General features: G+C 40.3%; 1 protein-coding gene across 1 annotated transcript in view; it reads right to left on the bottom strand.

The window, feature by feature from the left end:
• LOC126100601 (sorting and assembly machinery component 50 homolog B) overlaps positions 1–23,715 on the bottom strand; it is a 108,669-nt gene that overhangs the window by 79,385 nt on the left and 5,569 nt on the right. The window contains exon 4 of the mRNA XM_049911229.1: positions 4,103–4,321. Within this exon, the coding sequence (XP_049767186.1) occupies positions 4,103–4,321 (219 nt within the window). The remainder of the gene's footprint in view (positions 1–4,102; positions 4,322–23,715) is intronic.

Here is a 23,715-nt window from a genome sequence, read left to right as displayed (position 1 = left end):
ATTGTACATTCTTTTCGCCAACTTTCCATCTTCGCCTAGGCCATTTCTTTTTCATGTAGTGAGAATTTCAGTCTCGACTATCCCACTCGCAAAGAAAACAGGCATACTTTGGGTAGCCTTGTTGTGTTCTCAGTACCATAGCAATTACCTTGAAATCTGCACATATCTTCCATTTGTGTTCATTGTATTTTAATGAATTTAGCATCCTTTGTAGGAATTCATAATTCTCTTTTGTCAAACTAGCGTAAAGCTACTGGAACAGAGGGTATGTTATTTCCATTATGGAGCAAAACACCCTTCAGACTTGTTTTCGATGCATCTATGAAAAGTGAAATATAAGTGAAGTTCAGCACTTTCATCAGGCCAGCAACGTCATTGCAAAATGTCAGTGCTTCGTCAGTTGAAAAATAAGAAATAAAGGCATGTTCTCTGTGCCTGAACACACTGATTTTAGTACTTTGGTGCAGTAGATTATACTCTTGTAATCTTGAACCAAGCAGCTGCACCTTTTGTTAACTTAGTCCTAGATCACGTACTAAATCATTTAAATCTGCCTGTGTTAACAAATGTGGCGATGACTCACTTGTGCAGTGATATAAAGAATCATCATCGGTGACTTCTTCAGTACCACTTATTTCACTGTCACTTGGAATTTGACCTCGAGCTCTTTAAGGTACTGGAAGGTTGTCGGAATGCTGCACTGGCATTCTCGCTGAAGGCAGATCTGGGTAAACAATGTGCCTCTTCAACTTTTTGTTTGTAAAACCCTGAATTTTTGTTAGACAGAAATAACAATCAGTAACATGGTCCTTAGGCTCCCTCGACACCATGGGAACAGCAAACAACGCCACATTCTCTTTACCTTTCCACCACTGAATTAGTTTGCAGTAACATGTAGCACACAGAAATGTGGTGCCCATTCTTTATCTTGGTCTCCTACCTCAACTCCAAAGTAATGTTTGTATGCTTTCTTTATGACTGAAGAAATTTTCTTCCTATTTCTGGCGAAAGTGAACTTCCCACAGATGTAGCAAAAGTTGTCCGGCTTATATCGACATCCACGACAACGTGGCATTTCTGCAAATTTAAAAATACCACTTTGGTAATACACCTGTATTAAATTAAAGTAGGGAACTAGAGGAAAGCTCGTGTGTAAAAACAAGCAGTCGTTTTACCTTCAGCACCAGGCTCAATCAGTTTACACACAGGAACTAAAAAATTCAACCGTGCTCATAAATATGACAGACAGTTCCTTGTCAGCCAAAACACCCACTCGTTAAGACTGACACAAATTGCAGCTAACACCACTGTTGTAAACTCAATGCACCTGCCCCTAGGAGGTGTGAAGCTTTACTGCTGAGGCAATGACCGGCTGTCACTGTTCAAGTTAATGAGATGTTTCAGGCGGTCTTAATGACATAGGTGTGGTGGGGGATAACCTAATGATGTCCGATTCTTCCCACCTGCCGTTGCACAAGAAATTATCATGTTCTATCCCTACTGGATGCGGCAACATACCCGTATTTCTCTATAACGTTTCTGTGTTTGCCATGAATTGTGAATATACATATATATACATATTACATAATAAGTATCCCTGACAACGATATTTTGTTTACATATTTGAATTTCCCCACGGTAAAATGGTCTAGAAGCACATACTTAAATATCAGAAATAGAACCTATGTCGAACAGTGTAATTGAGCACACTCATTGTATAACCTTGTGTATAGCACTTGGTTGCTTTAAATGTTCAAAATGTTTACCATTGGCGGCTATACACGTAACAGAACAATGAGCGGTCACTGCAACTAAATCAGTCAATGATTGCTTCACATGTCGCTGTAATCTGCTGGCGAAGTACCTAAAGCATGTTTGGCTTACATCGATAGACATTATCTTTCACAGTTCCCCACACATAAAAGTCAATAGGTATTAGATCCTGTGGAAGGAACTCAATGAGCCATCTTAACTGTCATCCAGGAAAGCTCTTACGCCTAGGTGGTAGTGTGGTGGCACCCAGTCCTGTTGGTAGAAGACCTCATCAGCTCCATAAAGCACACATATACCTGTCAAAATTGATGTGCGTAACATTTCCATGTACACTTCTCCAGTGACAGTAGCATCAAAGAAACAGGGTCCTACTAAGCCCCTAGGTGACAGTCCAACCACACATGAATCCCTGGTAGATTGACCACTTTATCCACACACATGCGGATTTTCCGATGTCCAGTATACAATGTTTTGATGATTCATGGTTCCATTTCAAATCGTGCCTCATCACTCCACACTACCTTCGACACATATTGTTCATTATCAGTTATCATTTGTCGATACCCTTCGCAAAATTGCATTCGGTGATCAGGATCATCATTATTAATGGCGTGCAGTAATTGTGGAATCTAAACTTTCCACTTTGCACTTTCAGAATTCTTTGTATACTTGTACTGCTAACCCCCACTTGTTGTGCACATTGCATAGGAGAGTTCTGTGGAGAATTAATAAACATTTCCAACACGAGAGCCGACGAAGGACTTGTGGCTGTGCGCTGTCTTCCTGATCTTCCTTTGTGAATATCACAAATCATTCCATGCAATTCAAACTTGTCAATAATGTGTTTAATTGTTAGGCGGGTTGGCAGTTCTGTTTCAAACTCACACCTCCACTGACACTGCACTTCAACGGCATTATCAAACTTGTAAAATCACTTCACAATACATTTTCGTTACTCAAATGTCAAGTGTGGACCACCCATCTTGTTTTCTCAATACCGAGAAGAAAGTACTAACATCTGTTGAGCCAAAGACCATAGTAAAACACACTCTTAACTCAAATTGGATGACAATATCGATATCTCAATAGAGCCTGCCAAAGAATGTATACATTTTTCTGGTGGACTCTGTAGTTCGCTTTCCACTGAAAGGTTCTTCACTTTTTCCTCATCAGCAGCGACGGGAACATTCCGCAACTCAGGCGAAGCCTCACATACCTAATGTGAGGGAAGTGCCTCAGAGGATACAAGCTGATCATCATTTCACTTCAACAGCCAACCATCCCATATGCACATAGCATGCTTCATTAAGGTTGAGAGTTCCCAGCTACCAATACAGGCAAAACATACGACTATCGTACCCAGCGATGGTCGCCGAAGCATACGCAGAGCTTACGATTGCAGAGGACTTTTGAAAGTGGCAAGTCTGCAGCTCGGGGTCCTCAGATTCATTTTGTCCATATTCAGCCATTACTAGATGGGCCCCTGGAGGAATATGAAGAATAGTTGTGTGGTATCACTTATGAATACCACCCCACTGGCATCATTATGTTGGTAATGGAATTACAAGTTTCTGTTTGATGTGGGATCGTGCGGACCCAATGGTGCGTGTCCACTAAGCTACATTTCCAGAGGCTCTGTACCACGAGGGCCTTCTGCCACCGCAATAGAGGATGACCAGCAGCAGCAACTCAGCCAACTCGTGCTTGGAGCCACTATGCTACGACTCCTTCATTTGTGCTTCATCCTTGTTGACATCGGCAGCTGCTCTATTTCTTGTTGCACCGTCTGTATTGAGTCTTCGTAAATTTGAAGAAATACAAGTTACGTAAATCTACCATTTGCTGTGTTGTCACTAACCATTTCTGCTCCCGTCCAGCTTTCCTACGACAGTTGCTGCACCACTCTGAAGCCCATCTCTCCTTACCATTGTGTACGTAATTGAACACAAAATATTGGAGGTTAGACTCACTACATGCAAAAGGGAACAGTAGCGCAAAGGCTGGTGTTGCCATGTTTGCCAAGCACTTAATCGTCAAAGGTTCTGAAAACTTTTGTGATTCAATTACTCCTCTGTAGCCTCTTGCTCAAAGATCAATACTAAGAGCACAATATCGCACTCTAGCCCCTATTATAACATTGTGATGGCAGTCGCCTACCTGTTTTTAACTGTATCACTCCATTGGGGTTTGGTATAAAACACATCAGATCAGTTACTAATCTAACTTATCTTTTGCAAAATACCAACAAGCATTCAATTACCAAACATTCTATCAACATTCAGAATGAATCTCATATTTCAAACAAAGAAACTGATAGATACTGGCATACCTCAAGTCCGTGTGGAGTAGCACCTGGCCCGCTGCTTATGTCGATGTAGATACCGATGTTGCGGAAGCATCCCAGAGCGTCAAGTTTTTCACGAACTTTGTGTGCTCCTAGCAGCACCTGCTGAAAGTCTTGGGCCTTGAACAAGTCCGACACGGTCTCCACCACTATGTCATCTTTTGTCCGATTTAATCCATCGACATGTATTTTGTCCACTCGAGCCTATATTGATAATAAGTAAAAGCATTAATTACATCTGATACAAACTAAAGACTTAAAAAACAACAGATACAAAAAAACTGACTGGGCCTTATTTAGTGATGATAATCAGTGTGGCACTAGCAATACAGACAAAGATGCAGTCTATAATGGCAGCAGTGGCCTGGTGAAGACAGAGCTCAGTCTCTAATGAGATTATCATCACAGTCAGGATGTTACATACCAATATTCCTTCTTTCTTCTTCCTCTTTTTTCAGAAAATAAAGTCTTAGAAATTCTCCTTTCTTCATTCAGTTAACCTTTAATCGTGATTTTGCAAATAAGTGTATAGGATAGCTGCATCACTGTAACATATTTTCATTGAAGTCTTTTAAGTGAATTGTTCAGTTTGAAAGCTGCTGATGACACATCATTAAATAATGAGGGCCTATTTGTTAGGGTGGGAAAGATTAACAATGAAATTTAAGAGTATACAGACAGCCAGGAAATTTAGAATCACTCACGATCGCCCTTATTAAACTAGGCAGCTCATGGTCACAGATCTCGGCTCCCTGTGCTACACCCCACTTTGATTCTGTTGCTATTTTTGTTATCAGCTGCTCAGTCTACACAATTCACTACTTGGATGTGGTTGCAATATTGTAATTATGAAGTGTGAGCTCGACATGCCTAGATTTGTGATGAGCATTAGAATTCCTTTGCAACAGTAGCCTTGAGAGGCTCTCAGAGGTAGGCGATGTACAGTGCACACATCTTCAACAATTCATAAAATACATTCACATATTTCACATCTATGACATTTTACAAAAGCTAATTTCCTGCAACGTATATAAAACACACCCCAATATTGACAGGCTGCCAGTATGGGTAAAAATAATCGGAATCACACATGAACAGAAGAGGAAATCATATGAAATGAAAGTGACTGCTCCCGATAACTAGGAAATCCGAGTCAAAATCTGAATTTGGCATAAATTTTCATTCATTTTATAAAAGCTTGTGGAAGAATAGTGACCTGTCTGCAATACACATTCATTACAGAAAATGTTGTACAATTTTAAGAAATTGTAGTTAGTTCTAGCCTTTCTATTAGCTTTGATAGTAGAATTATGTAACTATCAGAAAAATAAAAATAATGTGGATCTAGTAAAGACTGTATCCAGCAAGCAACAAAAAGGTTCAGTTTTCAATTCTTTGATGAGCAAGGGTGCAAGTGATACTGTCATTACTGAAATAATCAAAATCTTTCACAATCATTTTTTGCATACCATCTCAAATCCAAATTCTTTGTAGAACTGTGTGCAGGATGGCTAGATAGTCTGGGAATATTTTAAGGTTTGGTGCAAAATATTATTCCAAATTTTTCATCAGATATTTGAACTGTGCGTCCATCCTGAGTTCCCTCAGACCTTACGTGCCAGGTAACTCCATGTCCTTAGTGAGGACTATTATTTCCAGTAACCCGCTGATAAAATAGGAAGCATGGGAGAGGCATCGCATCGCATGTTGGTTACTGGCTCTCACCCCCCCCCCCCCCCCCCCCCGCTCTCTCTCTCGCTCTCTCTCTCTCTCTCTCTCTCTCTCTCTCTCTCTCTCTCTCTCGCCCCCCCCCCCCCATATTTTTCTTGATCCACTACCATCACCTAGGATGGCAGGCAGCCTCACAGTCTTCCCAAGCAAGCCTCTATGTACTTCAAGGTGTCAGTATGTCGTATATAGCAAAATTCAGTTGATGTAACTCTTTTTCTTCAAACTCTCCTCAGGTGCACACAGTCTTGTCCAATCTGCCGAGGAACCCCTTCACAACCCGTACAACACCAACTTGTAGTATGTTCTATTCACAGGAACAACAGGACACTGTTAGAAAAGAAGCTTGGGCAACAATTAAGCCTGAAGTGTCAACAGATGTATTGTTATGATCATTTACCGACTGAAGTATTGAAAATTTGTGTACCTTACATTAGCTGTGCACTTAGTTGTGAAACATAATTTCTGTTACACATTTTTCGAGACAGGATTAACACTTTTAAAGCCGTGCCATAATGTTAATGTTTTCAATGTTGGAAAGAATGCCATGCCAGTAATATTAAGAGCACAACATCCTGGTGAGGAGTGCCATGCCAGGTATATAATCGATGTGGCAGTCTTCATTAAAATGTTGCCCCCATAATATTATGTGCACGGTGTTCTTTCAGCATTTAAGATAATGTAATATTATGAGCATGACACTGAAAGTGTCAAATATAAAATGAGGAGCTTTCTACAACATAGAGGAGGGAAAAAATGATACTGACTGCTACAGGCCTATAGAATTATTACCGGTGTTTCCCAATATTTTCAAAATGGCAACGTACAACAGAACAGTTACCAATTCCTCAAAACACTTTATTAAGAGATACACAATTCAGTTTCAGAAACTGCACTCCAAATCACTAGGCAACATATTTCTTCATGCACGACACAGCAAATAGCACTGATAGAAAACTGCAGCCATCGGATACCTTCAGTGGCTTAGAGGTTTTCAACTGTCCACACAACAGCATGTTACTAAGTAAATCAGTAAATTTAGGGATAAGGCATTCAATGGATTTCAATCTTACTTGATCATTAAGAAGCATCAGGTGGCTTTACACTGCTGTGCACACGGAAGTGAGCTATAATTCAACTCATTTCTTGATATACGTTAAAGACTTGCCTTAAACTGCAATAGACAAAATGCTCTGTTCGAGTGTGATGCAAGAATAAATGTGAAAGTTTGAGTTCAGCAGCGAAAGAACACAGCAAATCAAGTTTTCAGGATAAAAAAATATTAATTCACAATAACTGCAGCAAATATTTGACACTCAGCTCAGTGGATTATGAGATGACTATAAACGAGAAACACCTTTACGGTCACTCCCATCACCCCCCTGCACCGAGTGTCCACTCTGTTTGCACAAATAGTATCCACCGTGCAGAGGGGACATTGAACAGCAGACAGCCACTTTTAATAATATGCTGCTGAATATTTTTTACCTTTACAAAGCCCATCAGATGAAGAAACACATACATGCACCCACACACATACGGCCGGCCACTGTGGCCCCACTGGAGAAAGTACGGATCTTGGCTGAGGGAGGGCTGTGGGCCCACAGAAAGTGAATGGAGTGCGTAGGGATAGGTTAGCAGAGGTAGGGATTGGAGGGGGGGAGCGGACGGGATGCTGTGCGAGTATGCACTGTTGTGGTGGGGGCAGGATGATGGTATGTTGGATACAAAATCAGGAGAGTTGTGCTGGGATCGAGAGAGAGAGAGAGAGAGAGAGAGAGAGAGAGAGAGGAAGGAAAGCAGCATAGAAAGGGAAAGGATTACTGTAATCCTCAAATGTGGGTTGGGGGGGGGGGGGGGGGTAGAAGCCAAGTTTGACACTGAAGTGGGAACAATAAAGAAGATAAAGGCAGCTGGTGGACACGGTCTAGCGAAAGCTGTGGCAAGGGGAGGGAAAAAGGGTTGGGCGTGCGAAGGGGGGAGGGGGTGCGTAACAAACCATACGCTGCAGTGAGGGTCCCACCTACATAATTCAGGAAAGCTGATACTGAAGAGATCTAAATGGCACAGACTGTCATTCAGCACACCGTGTTGGGCAGCATGCTTGGTATTTGGTGGACCAGCTGTCTCTCTGCCACTTTGGCAATGGCCATACATGCAGGCAGACGGCTTCTTAGTGGCCATACCCATATAGAACACCGCAAAGTGGTTTCGGCTAAGCCGGTAGGCAACACGATCGCATTCACGTGCGGCCCTGCCGTTGATGGTGTAGTGTTGTTAACTAGTTTTAAGTGAAATGTGTAGCAATTTGTAAGAAAGCCACCGTGAAGCATTGCATTAGCTACTGCCGGCCGGTAAGCGCAGTGTGCCAACATGTACGTTATATTAACAAATACGCAAAAGGATTGTGAGATGGTCTAGCTGTGCTCAGCAAAACCTGCACCATGAGATATGGTGACTTATGAGATAAGTGACCGGGGCTACATAATGGTGCAACAAACTCACCCTGGAGCCGTATAAAGAGCTGTGAATTTTGGAGCAGTTTTATTCAGGCTCTAGCATCACCACAACGACATCAGGGCCACATTAGATGATGGGATAATTGAGCATTGGCAGCTGCAGCCACAGGTTTGAGACTGGGTCAGGCCAGCTGCCACCTGCACTAAGTCTCTTCTCTGGGACTCGGTGCCACAGCACTGCTGACCTGTCGTCACCAGATTCCTGCCACAGGGTAGTGGGTCGCGTGTCCTGTGCAAGACTGTCTTCCCTCTTTTGTGCGATGTATGTGAAACAGACCTCAGTCACACAGTTGTGGGTGCTCGGCAACAGAATGTGGTCGCAGAAAGAAGAAGGAACACGCCACCGACATCAGGACCTCGACGCGCTACAGAGTGCAGGCTGCTCAGCCTGACATCAGCGACACAGGGTGCTGACGTGTGTAGTTCTTCGATGGGGTGGAAGACAGCCGTTTGCTGGCTATCGTCGGTCTGCCGCACCAGTGTGGGGTGTGACTGCCTCACACTGTCAATGACGAGACACATATTTGAAGTCTAATAAAATACTTCTCTCTTTTACCAGTTTGTCACCAGGCCCCACCAACCGATTGCTCCAATGCTGATCCTATAGAGTCGCAACAGAAATCAGCCCCGACTCTCCAGAGCAGAGTCAGAAGAACTGAAGTCGCCGTCTGTGGACAGCGGGGGCTGTACCGACCCCACAGAACAACATCCGAACCACAACCTACAGATCTTCACTGGTGGATGAATGAGACTACTATTTGTGTTTTGGTGAGTATCGTGGGGGTTGAGAGTTACAGGTCGTCATAAATGTAAAGTACTTTTGTGAGGCCACAGGGACCGGTGGACGTATCCCAGTTTAATGGTAATTCTAAGCTAGAGCTCGTATAATGTGCACAGTGCAATTTACTTAGGCATGCTGCCCCCTAGTGGCAAATTTCTTGCAGTTGTTTGTTTTACAAATCATTGTTCTGGTCGTATGGTGAGACAGTGCAGGGAGTTCAGGTGGCTCTTGATTTTAAGAAATAATTGTGTTAGTGTTGTTAACTAAAGAGTGTTCTGTTCTTGTCGAGTATTATTGAATTCGTAAATATATGGTTGATGCTATGACAAAATCAGACACACAAGCTCTCACTGGTGAGGAAGCTATGCAATAGTTAGTTGATCAGGTAGTTTGGTTAAGAAAAGACATTACATTTGTGAATAATGAGCTAGTAGAGAAAAATGAGAAGTTAGGGTTGTAAAAATTGCAGAGTATAGGGATTGTTCGAGCTCTTGCAAATTTTGCTACTTCCTTTTGTGATAGTCATCCAAGAATGTGTTATAGTTTGTGGAGGATCTCTCGGCATCAGCAGACAGGGCTTGTTGGACAACAGAGGCAGTGGACAAGCCAGAAACTTCTGAACAGCTCGGAAAAGTATTGGTGCAAATATGTAAGGAACAAAATAGTGTGCAGTTTTTTGTAATCAGTTAAGGCCTAATGAAGCATTAGAGAATTTTGTGAACACGATTAGGAAAATTAATGTGGATCCATACGAACTGACACAGGACGATGAGGCAAATAGGGTGTTGATACAGGAAACCAAGCAGAGAGCATTCAATGGTTTTCTGAGAGATTTAGCACTTGAAATTACCAGGGATTCCATGCAGCAGTTAGACTAGCAATGGAATCCGAAAAGAACAATGTTGTGACAGTGATAAGAGAGTGAGCAAATGTGTGTGTGTGTGTGTGTGTGTGTGTGTGTGTGTGTGGCAAATATAAGGTGCAGAGGCAATAACATTTATCATGGAATAATAGGGATGGAATGAACTATCAGTGGTTTCATGGTAATAACAGTAGGGGTGGTATGAACAAGTTGCAGTATTGCTGGAATCATGGTAGGGGTCATCAGGGTAATGACAACCACCCATAAACTCAGAAGGACACGCCAGAACTGCCACAAGGCATTCTCAGTAAAAGCAAATGTAGAGGCAGTGTGTGCCATAATGGGTGCAGCTGATGGGAAAAGGTATATGTTTTAGCTGGACACGTGGCCTGTGTGTCAGTGGCCTCAAGAGATTTAGTGGGTAAGGAGGCAATGGGACTCATCCTGTTATAATTTGCATGAGTTAGTGGATAATGATGTACAGTCACTCAGATCGATTATGGTGAATTTTCAATTGGAAGCAATCAGTTTCAGGCAGTACATAGAAGAGGTGTCTCATGTAAGCAAGGGCTAAAGAATGATTCTAGGGTTGGACTTTCTACTACAGCACCATTTTATAATTGACCTTTGACAACATGTGGAGGAACTTAGTGGGGAAATACTACAGCTAGGGAAAGATGTCATCATTGTTGATTTGTGACGAGGAATGTCTGTTGTACAAGGCAGTCCAGTTAAACCTTAAGCACAAGCATTAAGGCTTAATTAACATGACTATGTGTCAAAATACACTGGGAAGTCAGTATGAATGAGTGTGGAGCCTGGCTTACCAGTTGGTAAGTTTTGTATAGTGAAACCGCTATGTGATAATGATTTGTTAGATGTAGTGTGTTGTTTAGGAAGACGAAGTATTATACACATACAAGAAAGGGATGGAAGAAAGGTAATACCCATCAATGTGGATAATTTTGGCACCAAGGAAGTTACATTGTTAACGGGAACTTTATTGGCAACATTAGGGATGTATGGAGTAACATACTTCGGGTGTCATCTGTCTGGGAGGAGTGACTTACCGTGCTGCTTTGAAGTGGTTACTAGGTTTGAAGAAATGATAGAGTGGACATTAAAACTCAGTGAATCTGAGTATGAAGTAATCCACAAACTAGAGACACAGAAATGTGGACGCACTAACCAGGAAGGTAGAAACTGTACAAGCACTAGACCTTGCCGAGTGGCAAGCAGCGCAGAGTGCTGATGGAGAATGTGAGCAGTTAAGTAAGCAGCGGCAGTTCAGCATGCGTGACAGACTGTTATGTAAGGAGACAAGATTAGGACCACAAGCTGTTGTGCCAGAGAAGCTAAATGAAATACATGATCACATTTTGTCTGGACATGGAGGCTCAGAGTAACAAATCAGAAGCAGATCTACGTCAGAAACAAGTACTACTGCAGAGGTTGCTGGAAGAGACTGAACTATTTCCACTTATTGGGTTGGATATGTTATGGCTGTTTAACCAAACTCCAGCAGGGGATCTTTTGTACTAATATAACAGATATCTTCATGTTATATTGAGGTGGTGTCGATGCCAGACCAGTAGGCAGTCAGTCATGCAAACATTTGTCAATATATGGGTGTTGGAGATTGGGGTGCCAGAGACAATAATAACGGATCAATGGACAGACTTCATGTCAGACATGATGAAGAAACTGAGACAGTTGTTGAAAGACAAAAAATTAGGAACTAGTCCACCTCATCTCAGTCAAGTGGCAGCACAACTGGAAGGATGCTTAGTTATTATTTTAACTCATACCATACCGACTGGGACACATTCATCTTTTGTAGTGAATGTGTAGAATTCAAAGTACATGCTAGCACAGAATTTTCACCATTCGAGATGGTATATGGCAAAAAGAAGCCATTGTCATTCAATACGATTAAGCAAAGAGGGAACTGGAGCTGAGAGTCAGTCCGAGAATTTGTGAGAACTATGAGAGAAGTTGGGAAAGGTTCAATAAGCAAACACCATGGCATTGGAAAGCCAAGAGGAGGCAGTGAAGCATATGGGAACTTAACTTCAATACAATGTGGACCAGTTGATGGTGGTGTAGAGTTCATATACTCCAAAAGGAAGAGACAGAAGTTTTTGACACAGCACAAAGAGCCATAAAAAGTTACTGAAACCACGTTATCTGTGAAAGTGAAGCTACAGCTGCTAACGAAGTCAACAGCTACACATGCCAGACATTTATGACAATTCAAGGGTGTGCCAGAGTCAATCCCAGGAGGAATCAGTAAAACCAAAGAAAGGAGCAAAAAATAAGGAGTGGAAGAATGAGCAACATGAGGAGGGGGAACATTTAACTTGTAACCATATTTGTTGAAGCCAAGGAGGTAGCCAGTATCTTTTATGTTTTTGTGATTCTTGCCCCTCCACCCCATGAACCGGGGTGGGGAGGCTTGTGTGCCTCAGCAATAGAGATAAATGTACCGTAGATGAAACCGCAACAGAGGGGTATCTGTTGAGAGGCCAGACATGTGTATGATTCCTGAAGAGGGGCAACAGCCTTTTCAGTACTTGCAGGGGCAGCAGTCGGGATGACTGACTGATCTGACCTTGTAATAACCAAAATAGCCTTGCTGTGCTACTACTTTTGAACGGCTGAAAGCAAGGGGAAAACTACAGCCATAATTTTTCCCAAGGGCATGCAGCTCTACTGTATGGTTAAATTAAGATGGAATTGTGTTGGGTAAAATATTCTGGAGGTAAAATATTCCCCCATTTGGATCTTTGGGTGGGGGCTACTCAGGAGAAACAGATCATAGTGCGGACTGTCAAATCCCTTAATCTAAATGATTAATGGAAAATCTCGTATAAAGATGTGAAACAAATACTAACAAAGAGATAGAGGGGCTGGCCAGTACTTACCTCAGCTCAGTACAGCCGATAGATACACATAAAACAGAACCGAAAATTTACATTCCTAGCTTTCGGAAAGCTAGGAATGTAAATTTTCGGTTCTGTTTTATGTGTATCTATCGGCTGTACTGAGCTGAGGTAAGTACTGGCCAGCCCCTCTATCTCTTTGTTAAATCCCTTAATCTGGCAGGTACCTTAGAAAATTTAAAAAAGAAAATGAACACGTTAAAGTTAGATATAGTGGGAATTAGTGAAGTTCGGTGGCAGCAGGAGAAGGACTTCTGGTCGGGTGAATACAGGGTTATAAATACAAAATCGAATAGCGGTAAAGCAGGAGTAGGTTCAATAATGAATAAAAAAAATAGGAACACAGGTAAGCTACTATTAACCGCATAGTAAATGCATTATTGTTGGCAACACAGACACAATGCCCACACTCAGCACAGCAGTAGAAGTTTATAGGCCAATTAGCTTCACAGATGATAGAGAGATTGAAGAAACATATGATAAGAGAAATTACTCAGAGAGTTACAGGAGACAAAAATGTAATTGCGATGGGGAACTAGAGTTTGATGGAAGAGAAGGAAAAGTAGAGGGTAAATATGGACTGGATGTTAGGAAATAAAGAGGAAGCCGTCTGGTAGAATTTTGCACAAATCATAATTTAATCATCGCTAATACTTGGTTTAAAAAGCATGAAAGAAGGTTTTATATGTGGAAGAGACCTAGAGACACCGGAAGGTTTCAAACTGATTAAATAAAGATAAGACAGAGATTTTAAGATTTAAGACATTTCCAGGGTTAGATGTGGACTCTTGACTACGATTTATTGGTTATGAACTGTAGATTAAAACCGAAGAAATTGCAAAAAAAAGTACAAAATTAAGGAGATGAGACCTTGACAAACTGAAAGAACTAGAAATCATTGATAGTTACAGTGGCAGCATTATGCAACAATTGACAAGAACAGGTGAAAGGAATACAGTAGAAAAAGAAGGAGTAACTTTGAGATATGAAATAGTGAAGCCAGCAGAGGGTCAACTAGATAAAAAGAAGAGGGCTGTAGAAGTCCTTGGGTAACACAAGATACATTGAATTTAACTGAGGAAAGGAGACAGCATAAAAATACAGTACACGAAGAAGGCAAAAGGGAATACAAACGTCTAAAAAATGAGATTGACAGGAAGTGCAAACTGACTCAGTAGGAATGGCTATAATACAAATGTAAGAATTTAGAAGCATATACCACTAGGGAACAGATGCATACTGCCTGCAGGAAAATAAAAAAGGACTTTGGGGAAATAGAACCACCTGTATGAATATCAAGAGCTCATATGGAAAACCAGTACTAAGCAAGCAAAGAAGGGAAACCTGAAAGGTGGAAGGAGTATACAGAGATTCTGTACAAGGGAGATGTTCTCAAGGACCATGTTATGTTAATAGAAGAGAATGTAGATGAAGATGAGATGGCAGATATGTTACTGCAAGAAGAATTTGACAAAGTGCTGAAAGACCTAATTTGAAACAAGGCCCCAGGAGTAGATGACATTCCATTAGAACTACTGATAGCCTTGGGAGAGCTAACCAGGACAAAACTCTTCCATCTGGTGAGCAAGATGTATGAGACAGGTGAAATACCCTCAGACTTCAAGAAGAACATAATAATTCCATAATAATTCCAATTCCAAAGAAAACTGGTTCTGACAGGTGTGAATATTACCGAACTACCAGTTTAATAATTCATCTCTGCAAAATATCATCACTAATTCTTTACATAAGAATGGAAATACTGGTTGGGGGAAGAGCAGTTTGGATCCTGGAGAAATCTAGGAAAACATGAGGCAATACTGACCCTACCACTTCTCAAGAAATTTACAGGATTTGTAGACTTATAAAAAGTTGTTAACAATGTTAACCAGAACATGCTCTTTGAAATTCTGAAGGCATCAGGGGTAAAACACAGAGAGTGAAATGCTAATTACAACTTGTACAGAAACCAGACAGCCTTAGAGTCAGAGGGCATGAAAAGGAAACAGTGGTTGAGAAGGGAGTGAGACAGGGTTGTGGCCTACCGCCGATGTTATTCAATCCGTACGTTGAGCAACCAGCAAAGGAAACCATGGAAAACTTTGGAGTAAGAATTAAAGTCTAGGGAGAAGAATACAAATTTTGAGGTTAGCCAATGACATTGTAATTTGGCAGAGCAGTTGAACAGAATGGACCGTGTCTTAAACAGAAGATATAAGATGAGCACAAACAAAAGCAAAAAGAGGATAATGAAATATAGTCAAATAAAATAAGGCGATACTGAGGGAATTAGGTTAAGAAATGAGACACTTGAAGGGGACTTTTGCTATTTGGGCAGCAAAATAACTGATGACTGGCAAGTGCAAGTTGTGGGGAAGTTCGCAGCAGTCTGCCTGAGGCATAATCCGTATCACTCCAGGCAGGGGCGTTACCTTCATAGTCTCAGATGTTATTGAATTTAGCATTTGTTAATATTCAGGAGTAAGTAAGAAACATGTATTTTTTTCTCTAAAAAAATTCCTGCTCTGAGATTCAGGCCTCCAAAGATGACACTATGAACACCATTTTGAAGATGCGAATTTCAGAATTTTTTTAAAAATGCTGTATCTTTGTAACTGGTGTAGATATTTTGTTAGAGTTTTTTTAATTTGAGACAATTGTTTTATGATTACAATGCTATCCTCCATTCTGACATATCTCTCAAAGCTCTTTTACTGTCACCTTTTGAATTTTCTTATAATTTAAGAAAAAACTTTTTTTCAAAAATACCAATCCAGAAAAGTTAGATTTTTTTTTCTGTTGATTAGCACCATGTAGTACTATATTCTCTGTATAGGAGAGCTTCTACTTTTAAGTTGTACAGGTTTTATTTTTAAAAAAATCACTTTTTGTAACTTTCAAGGGTAATGTACGAGTTCACTGAAGTTCTTTCTTACTAATTTCTTCGCTACAATGTTTATTTCTATTGTCTTTCTTGTAGTTATTTCTTACCACTTTCTTTGTTTCAGTTATTTCTTTTCACTTTCATTGTTGCAGACATTTCTTACACTTTGTTGTAGTTCCCTGTCAGTTTCTTTGTCGTGGTTGTTCATTGTAGATTACTGTACTGTAGTTGTTCAATGCTAATTTGTTTACTGAAGAGGCTTCTAAGAAATCTGAGGCCATCCAGTGAGTTCTGTGCTTCTGTGAGGAATTTGCCAGTTGACACAGTTTGAAATGTCTTCTGACTGGGGCCACAGGAGAGTGAAGTAAATGGAAATGCTGTGTGGCTAGGGCCTCCTGTCAGGTAGACCATTCGTCTGGTGCAAGTCTTTTGAGTTAATGCCACTTCGGCAACTTGCTTGTCAATGGGGATGAAATGATGATAAGGACAACACAACACCAACACCCAGTCCCTGAGTGGAGAAAATCTCCAACCCAGCCGGGAGTCAAACCCGGGCCGTTAGGTACGACATTCCATCGCGCTGACCACTCAGCTACCAGGGGCGGACAGGAGAGTGAAGTATGCTGACTATTTGCATATCCATAAAAGAGTAATATATAAGACAAACAAAAAAAAGCAAGCTTTGTTCAGGTTGGGAATAAGTGTTCTCATTTGAAGTCTATGTTTCAAAGTGAAGAGGTTTCCAGTGACAACTCTTTGTGTTCTAAGTGTTTTGACAGAATAACAACAATGACAATATCTGAACAAGGTGAATTCCCAGGGTGCAGCTGATGCTGATTTTGCATCAATAGAGTAAGAATTAAATACCTTGAATCAGTCGAATACAGAGATAGGTGTTAGTACTGACAGTGAAGTCTCTATGCATCAAGAAAGCGCAGAGAAATTGCTACAGCTATGGATAAATACAGTACAGTAAAACTGATGACACTCTTCAAAGTAGAAATTTCATCTTCAGAAGAAAATGAAAATTTTTCACAAATATCAATTCAGCTGTTGAATATTGTGCATCCAACAGTGAAAAGGTGCAAGTTTTAACTATTATTCCTAAGACAAAGAAAACAATTTTGAACCACATTTCATCAGTATCAAAGTACATGGTAGACAAATCACGAAATGTGCGGTCTGTGAAAGGAGTCTCTGGAAGACCAGATCCCTATTACAGTCATCCAGTAGAAGCAGCTCAAGTTTCAATAGTGCAGTCTTTTTATATGGAAGATAAATGGGACTGTTCTCGCCAGAGTACCAACAAAAAAAGACACTATAACTGTAACAGCTCAAGGTCAAACACTTGTGAAAGTGAAGAGGTACATGACTCACAGTATTAAAGAAACTTTTGCAATTTTTAAAAGCAACTATGCAACTTCACATATTGGAAGAACAAACTTTTATGCACTACAACCTAAGTGGGTAGTTCCACACCCACCTGGAGATGTCTGTTTATGTGTGTCCTGCATGGAGTTTGAACTTTGTGTGGTAACTCTGAAGAACTTACTGGAGCATGTGACACATGATACCTTGGTTGGACATGTGAAGTCATTAGTAGTCTGTGACGTAAAGCAAGAGACCGCCCCAGAAATGGAGGTCGTCTTTACAGACTCTTGTCCTGGAAGACGTAGCAGATAACTCAGCAGAAATTACATATGTGACATAGGAGGAAAATAAACCAATTAAGAAAACTGATGCCTTTGACAGTTTCATTGATGAACTTGGTAAATGGCCAGTGAAAGCAGTAGCACACCAGCATGTGAAGAAATTGCAACAATAACACACTGCAGAAGTGAAAGGGGGGTGTACAGGCTGAAGAATTATGTTTAGTGCTTCACTGTGATTTTGCTGAGAACTGGTCTGTAATTCTCCCACAAGAAGTACATGGGTATCATTGGAGTAATGACCAGGTTTTAATTTTTACAGAAGTGACATATTTTCAAAGAAAGACAGCAAGTGTTGCTGGGTATACAGTGCTTCTGGTCACGGGTAGGGGCCTTGTGGTGGTGTAGGCGGCCTGCTGAAGCACCATGGTACAAAACAATCCTTCCAGACCAAATACAAAACAGATTGCACAGAAGTTGTATAAATTTAAATCTAAGTCTTCAGACCTTTCACATACATTTTGGAACCATTTAAAATGCTTGAAAAATTAGTCTCTTACTCACCTTTCAAAACTAAAATTATGTTAAATACGGCTAAGTTTTGATTTTTATGAGCCTGTTATGTAATAATGTGGTAATAAAACAGGTTTTATGTATGGCAAAAATTTCAACTGTTTATAAAACCTGTTCAACCAAAAAGTAGAGGCTCTCCTTTTCAGGGAATGTAGAACCATATGGTTTTGGAAAAAAACACAAATTATAAAAAAGTTTAGAATGCTATAGTGAAAGAATGTCCAAATGGGGGATATCTTTGTAATTGTAAAGCAATTATATTTCAAATAAAAAAAACAACAAAATATCTAGAACTGTTTCAGAGATGCAGCATTTTAATTTTTTTTCCAAAATTCGCATCTTCAAAACGGTATGCGCAGTGTCATCTTTGGAGGACTGTATTTCGGAGCAGAATCCTTTTTCTTTTTTTTTTTTGTAGAAAACAAAAAAATACATATTTCTTATTTAGTCTTTCATTTTAATATTTGCTACATTCAATAACAAGGTAAGATTTTGTCCTAGTCTGTGTGAATTGATATGGACTATGTCCTGACAATTTTTACAAGAGATTCATGTTACAGAAAATTCTATGTACGTCTTTTTATTGAGCAGTGCTACTGACTTCCTAGTTTAATTCCAGTTTAGAGTACAACCACCAGTGGGTTTCTTTATCACACATTCCCAGGCCTGGATACACATTTCTAGGAAGTGTCAGAGAACAAAGCTGGAAAAGTGTCTTTTAGGATTCTACACTTGTGTTTCCTTCAGGCTGCCTGAATTTTTTACAGGTTTGTTTAATTTGCTGTAGAATGTCATTAGGAAAACTATACTGCCTGCCAGATGATGTCACTGAGGGTGCTGGAATTACCGCAATAATGTGCTGTTTTTGAACTCAGCACTTGTCACTACTTGATGGAAACTAAAATAAATTTGCTTGGTCATGTGGGTCCACAAAGCTTATTAAAGCATCCATCACCTCAGCGAAAGTCTCTCAATATTTCCAATCCACCACTCTTTTTCATATATGTATGTAGTGTGTTGTCCTGTCTGGAGATACAATGTTGATATATCTCCTTCATTACCATCACTAATTTTGGCCTTAACAGAATCTGCATCATCTGAAAATATACTGACCTGAATTGTTGATTCAGCAATTGGCAAAACATGGTGATTTTATCTAGTTCCTGTTGAAGTACGCCATGTTAAAACAACACTTCTTGTAACACTTATTTCCTTCAATTTCTTCTTTAGTTGTTTAAAGGAAATTTGATAACACTTTTGCAGATACTTGGATATGATAGCTGAACCTCACTTTCACTACAGTGTCTCCTTAGGCAGCTGAACTGAGGCTCCAGACACACTACCTCTCACAAGCAGCAGAAGAGCAAGGATCACCACAGGCTGGCCATTAATGCTCTTAGTGTAGAAGCGAAACATATCGGGCCTCCAGCCAGGACAACATGCAGCATGCATTTATGAAAAAGAGTGGTGAACTGGAAATATCTGTGGGATTCTGCTGAGGAAAAGGATGGTTAATAAGCTTTATGCACCCACGTGGCCAAAAAATTCATTTATTGGCCATCAAGGAGTGACAAGGGTTTGGTTTGGAACATCACATTACTGCATTTATTCCAGCACTCTCAGTGACACTGTCTCGTTGGCAGTATAGTTTCCCTCATGGCATTCTACAGCAATGAAACCTGTAAAAAATTCAAAGTAGAAACATAATCTTAGAATTGTAAAAAAGGCCTTTTCCAGCTTTGTTCTCTGACACTTCAAGAAACGTACAATCAGGTCTGAGATCCTGTATAAGTAAACCCGTATCACTCTTGAGAACCTGTGGTAAAGAAACTGCTGCAGCATAGCTATCACCCGTAGCCCCTTTTCACGATGGGAATGACAGTTTTCTCACTCTGAAAGAAACTGGCAGTTGTTAAACCACAATGGTGCATAGCAACTCATTTATACAATTTTTCCTCAGTTTACATAAACCACAAACTATGTGAACACACAATATGCTACACTTTAAACTGGAATTAAACTAGCATGTCAATAGCATTGCATAATAAAAAGACGTACTCAAGATTTTCTATATCATAAATCCTTTCCAAAAAAGTCATACACTCTGCTATGAATTTTCCCACAGTTCCACAATGCGACAATGGTGTAAAGCTTTGTAACAGTTTTACTACCATGACGTCCACTGTTTTTGTAATGCACAGTTAAAGTTTTAAGTTTATAATCAGTTTAATTCTATAGTTAGCATAACAGAAAAACAGTCTGAAATATGTCATGATAAGTCATGACAGAAGACAGTGTTTTTTTCCCCCCAAGTTGTTCTGGCTCATCTCACTTCCTAACCATCAGGATTTTCAGTATTACCTTCCTCAGAGTACTAAACAATTGTAGAACATAGTCAACAACATCACATTTTATTTGAGTGCCATCAGAATATGGGCTTATTTTAAATGCGCCTCCACCTTTTTTTTTTTAGGGGGAGGGTAGGGGGGGGAGTGGGCAGTAGTGTGGGGAGCTTATATTCTCGCACTGCAAAACCAAATCTAGTTTTTTACCTGGTTTAGAACACGATATTTTTCCAGGAAAGATTTTTTAAAGAATTTGCAGAAGATACATTTTTGTACAAATTGGCTAAAAATAGCCATTTTTGGCGTTTTTACAAAAGTCAACTTTGCCCTCAATCTGTAAACTACTGGAAAGCAGTAGGAGTATGTCCCTTATATTCTAAAACCTTATATTGGTATGTTATTACATTCAAAGTTTCAGATTTATCCTACAATTTCTTCCAGACATATAAGAAGCTAAATTTCACATTTTTTTGCATCTATGGTAGCTATAGAAAAAACAATTCTCCTTCAGGGAAAGAAATAAACACAACAGTAAAAATAGCCTGGAGTGCTTTAGGTAAACACTAATGGGTTTTCAAAACTAAGTTTCTCTGAAAAGAAAGGTTTAAAATCACTGCATATTAACGTGTTCCAACTTGTGGCAGTTCAACATGGATTTTTAATGGAGAAACCATTCAAAAACTGATCACTGCTAACTGAGGAATGAAATGGTGCATTCTGCAAATATTAAGAGAAACAAAAACAAAAAATCAATCAGGTAACAGACTGGAGTCAAACACACAAATACAACTAGTGAGAAATGCTGTTAATGATGACTACTCTGTCAAAGATCATATTCTTATAATAGAAGGAAACATTCCACGAAGGAAAAATATACCTAAAAACAAAGATGATGTGACTTACCAAATGAAAGTGCTGGCAGGTCGACAGACACACAAACGAACACAAACATACACACAAAATTCAAGCTTTCGCAACAAAATGTTGCCTCATCAGTTGCCTCTTTCCTGATGAGGCAACATTTTGTTGCGAAAGCTTGAATTTTGTGTGTATGTTTGTGTTCGTTTGTGTGTCTGTCGACCTGCCAGCACTTTCATTTGGTAAGTCACATCATCTTTGTTTTTAGGTATAAAGATCATATTCTGTAACACATCAGTTGTGATTAGCAGCACAGACATGTAATTAGGGTTATATCTACCAGCGCATCAAAGTTTTAGGAGTGAAAACATTTTCTATAGCACATGCTCAATTCCTGCCAGCCATCCAACTTCAGCTTCAGTTAAACACTAATGTGGGTCAAACGGACCTCTATGTACCATATGTACAATTCTCTCCCCTCCTCCAACTCCAACTCTGTCCCAACACACCGCAGAAGGCCCAACAGTGCAGACTGACCGTCATGTCATCTTCAGCACTAGGCGTGACTGGATGTGGAGGGACATGTGATCTGCAAACCACTCTCCCAGCCATCGTCAGCTTTCATGACCAGAGTCACTACTACTAAATCTAGTAGGTCATCAACTGGCCTCGCAAGGCCTGAGTGCATCGTACTTGCCAAAAGCAACTTGTGGAACTAGACATTCACCCATCCAAATGCTAGCCAAGCCCAACACTGCTCAACTTTGGTGATCTGATGGGGACCATTGTTACCATTGTGGGAAGCCCTTTGGTTCCTCCTCCTACTCCCTCTTTAACTTTTGCTAGTGTTGTCCTTTCCATTTCTTATTTTCTCCTCTCTCTCTCATATTTTGTGTGTTCATACTCTTCCCTATCCCAGGTCGCTGTACAGTAACCTTGTTGTTGTTGTTGTTGTTGTTGTTGTTGTTGTGGTCTTCAGTTCAGAGACTGGTTTGACGCTGCTCTCCATGCTACTATATCCTGTGCAAGCTTCTTTATCTCCCAGTACTTACTGCAACCTACATCCTTCTGAATCTGCTTAGTGTATTCATCTCTTGGTCTCCCTCTACAATTTTTACCCTCCACACTGCCCTCCAATGCTAAATTTGTAATCCCTTTGATGCCAACCAAGCGGTCCCTTCTTCTTGTCAAGTTGTGCCACAAACTCCTCCCCAATTCTATTCAATACCTCCTCATTAGTTATGTGATCTATCCATCTACTCTTCAGCATTCTTCTGTAGCACCACATTTCGAAAGCTTCTATTCTCTTCTTGTCCAAACTATTTATCGTCCATGTTTCACTTTCATACATGGCTACACTCCATACAAATACTTCCAGAAACGACTTCCTGACACTTAAATCTATACTCGATGCTAACAAATTTCTCTTATTCAGAAACGCTTTCCTTGCCATTGCCAGTCTACATTTTATATCCTCTCTACTTCGACCATCATTAGTTATTTTGCTCCCCAAATAGCAAAACTCCTTTACTACTTTAAGTGTCTCATTTCCTAATCTAATTCCCTCAGCATCACCCGACTTAATTTGACTACATTCCATTATCCTCGTTTTGCTTTTGTTGATGTTCATCTTATATCCTCCTTTCAAGACACTATCCATTCCATTCAACCGCTCTTCCAAATCCTTTGCTGTCTGACAGAATTACAATGTCATCGCCGAACCTCAAAGTTTTTATTTCTTCTCCATGGATTTTAATACCTACTCCAAATTTTTCTTTTGTTTCCTTTACTGCTTGCTCAATATACAGATTGAATAACATCGTGGATAGGCTACGACCCAGTCTCACCCCCTTCCCAACCACTGCTTCCCTTTCATACCCCTCGACTCGTATAACTGCCATCTGGTTTCTGTACAAATTGTGAATAGCCTTTGCTCCCTGTATTTTACCCCTGCCACCTTCAGAATTTGAAAGAGAGTATTCCAGTCAACACTGTCAAAAGCTTTCTCTAAGTCTACAAATGCTAGGAATGTAGGTTTGCCTTTCCTTAATCTTTCTTCTAAGGTGAGTCGTGAAGTCAGTATTGCCTCACGTGTTCCAATATTTCTACGGAATCCAAACTGATCTTCCCCAAGGTCGGCTTCTACTTGTTTTTCCATTCGTCTGTAAAGACTTCGCGTTAGTATTTTGCAGCTGTGACTTATTAAACTTATAGTTCAGTAATTTACACATCTGTCAACACCTGCTTTCTTTGGGATTTTAATTATTATATTCTCCTTGAAGTCTGAGGGTATTTCGTCTGTCTCATACATCTTGCTCACCAGATGGTAGAGTTTTGTCAGGACTGGCTCTCCCACGGCTGTCAGTTGTTCTAATGAAATGTTATCTACTCCCGGGGCCTTGTTTCGACTCAGGTCTTTTCAGTGCTCTGTCACTCTCTTCACACAGTATCTTATCT

Source organism: Schistocerca cancellata, chromosome 9 (genome assembly GCF_023864275.1).
Source record: "Schistocerca cancellata isolate TAMUIC-IGC-003103 chromosome 9, iqSchCanc2.1, whole genome shotgun sequence".
Lineage (NCBI taxonomy): Eukaryota > Metazoa > Arthropoda > Insecta > Orthoptera > Acrididae > Schistocerca > Schistocerca cancellata.
Note: the sequence above shows the minus strand (reverse complement) of the source record. Positions and strands in the feature narration are given on the sequence as shown.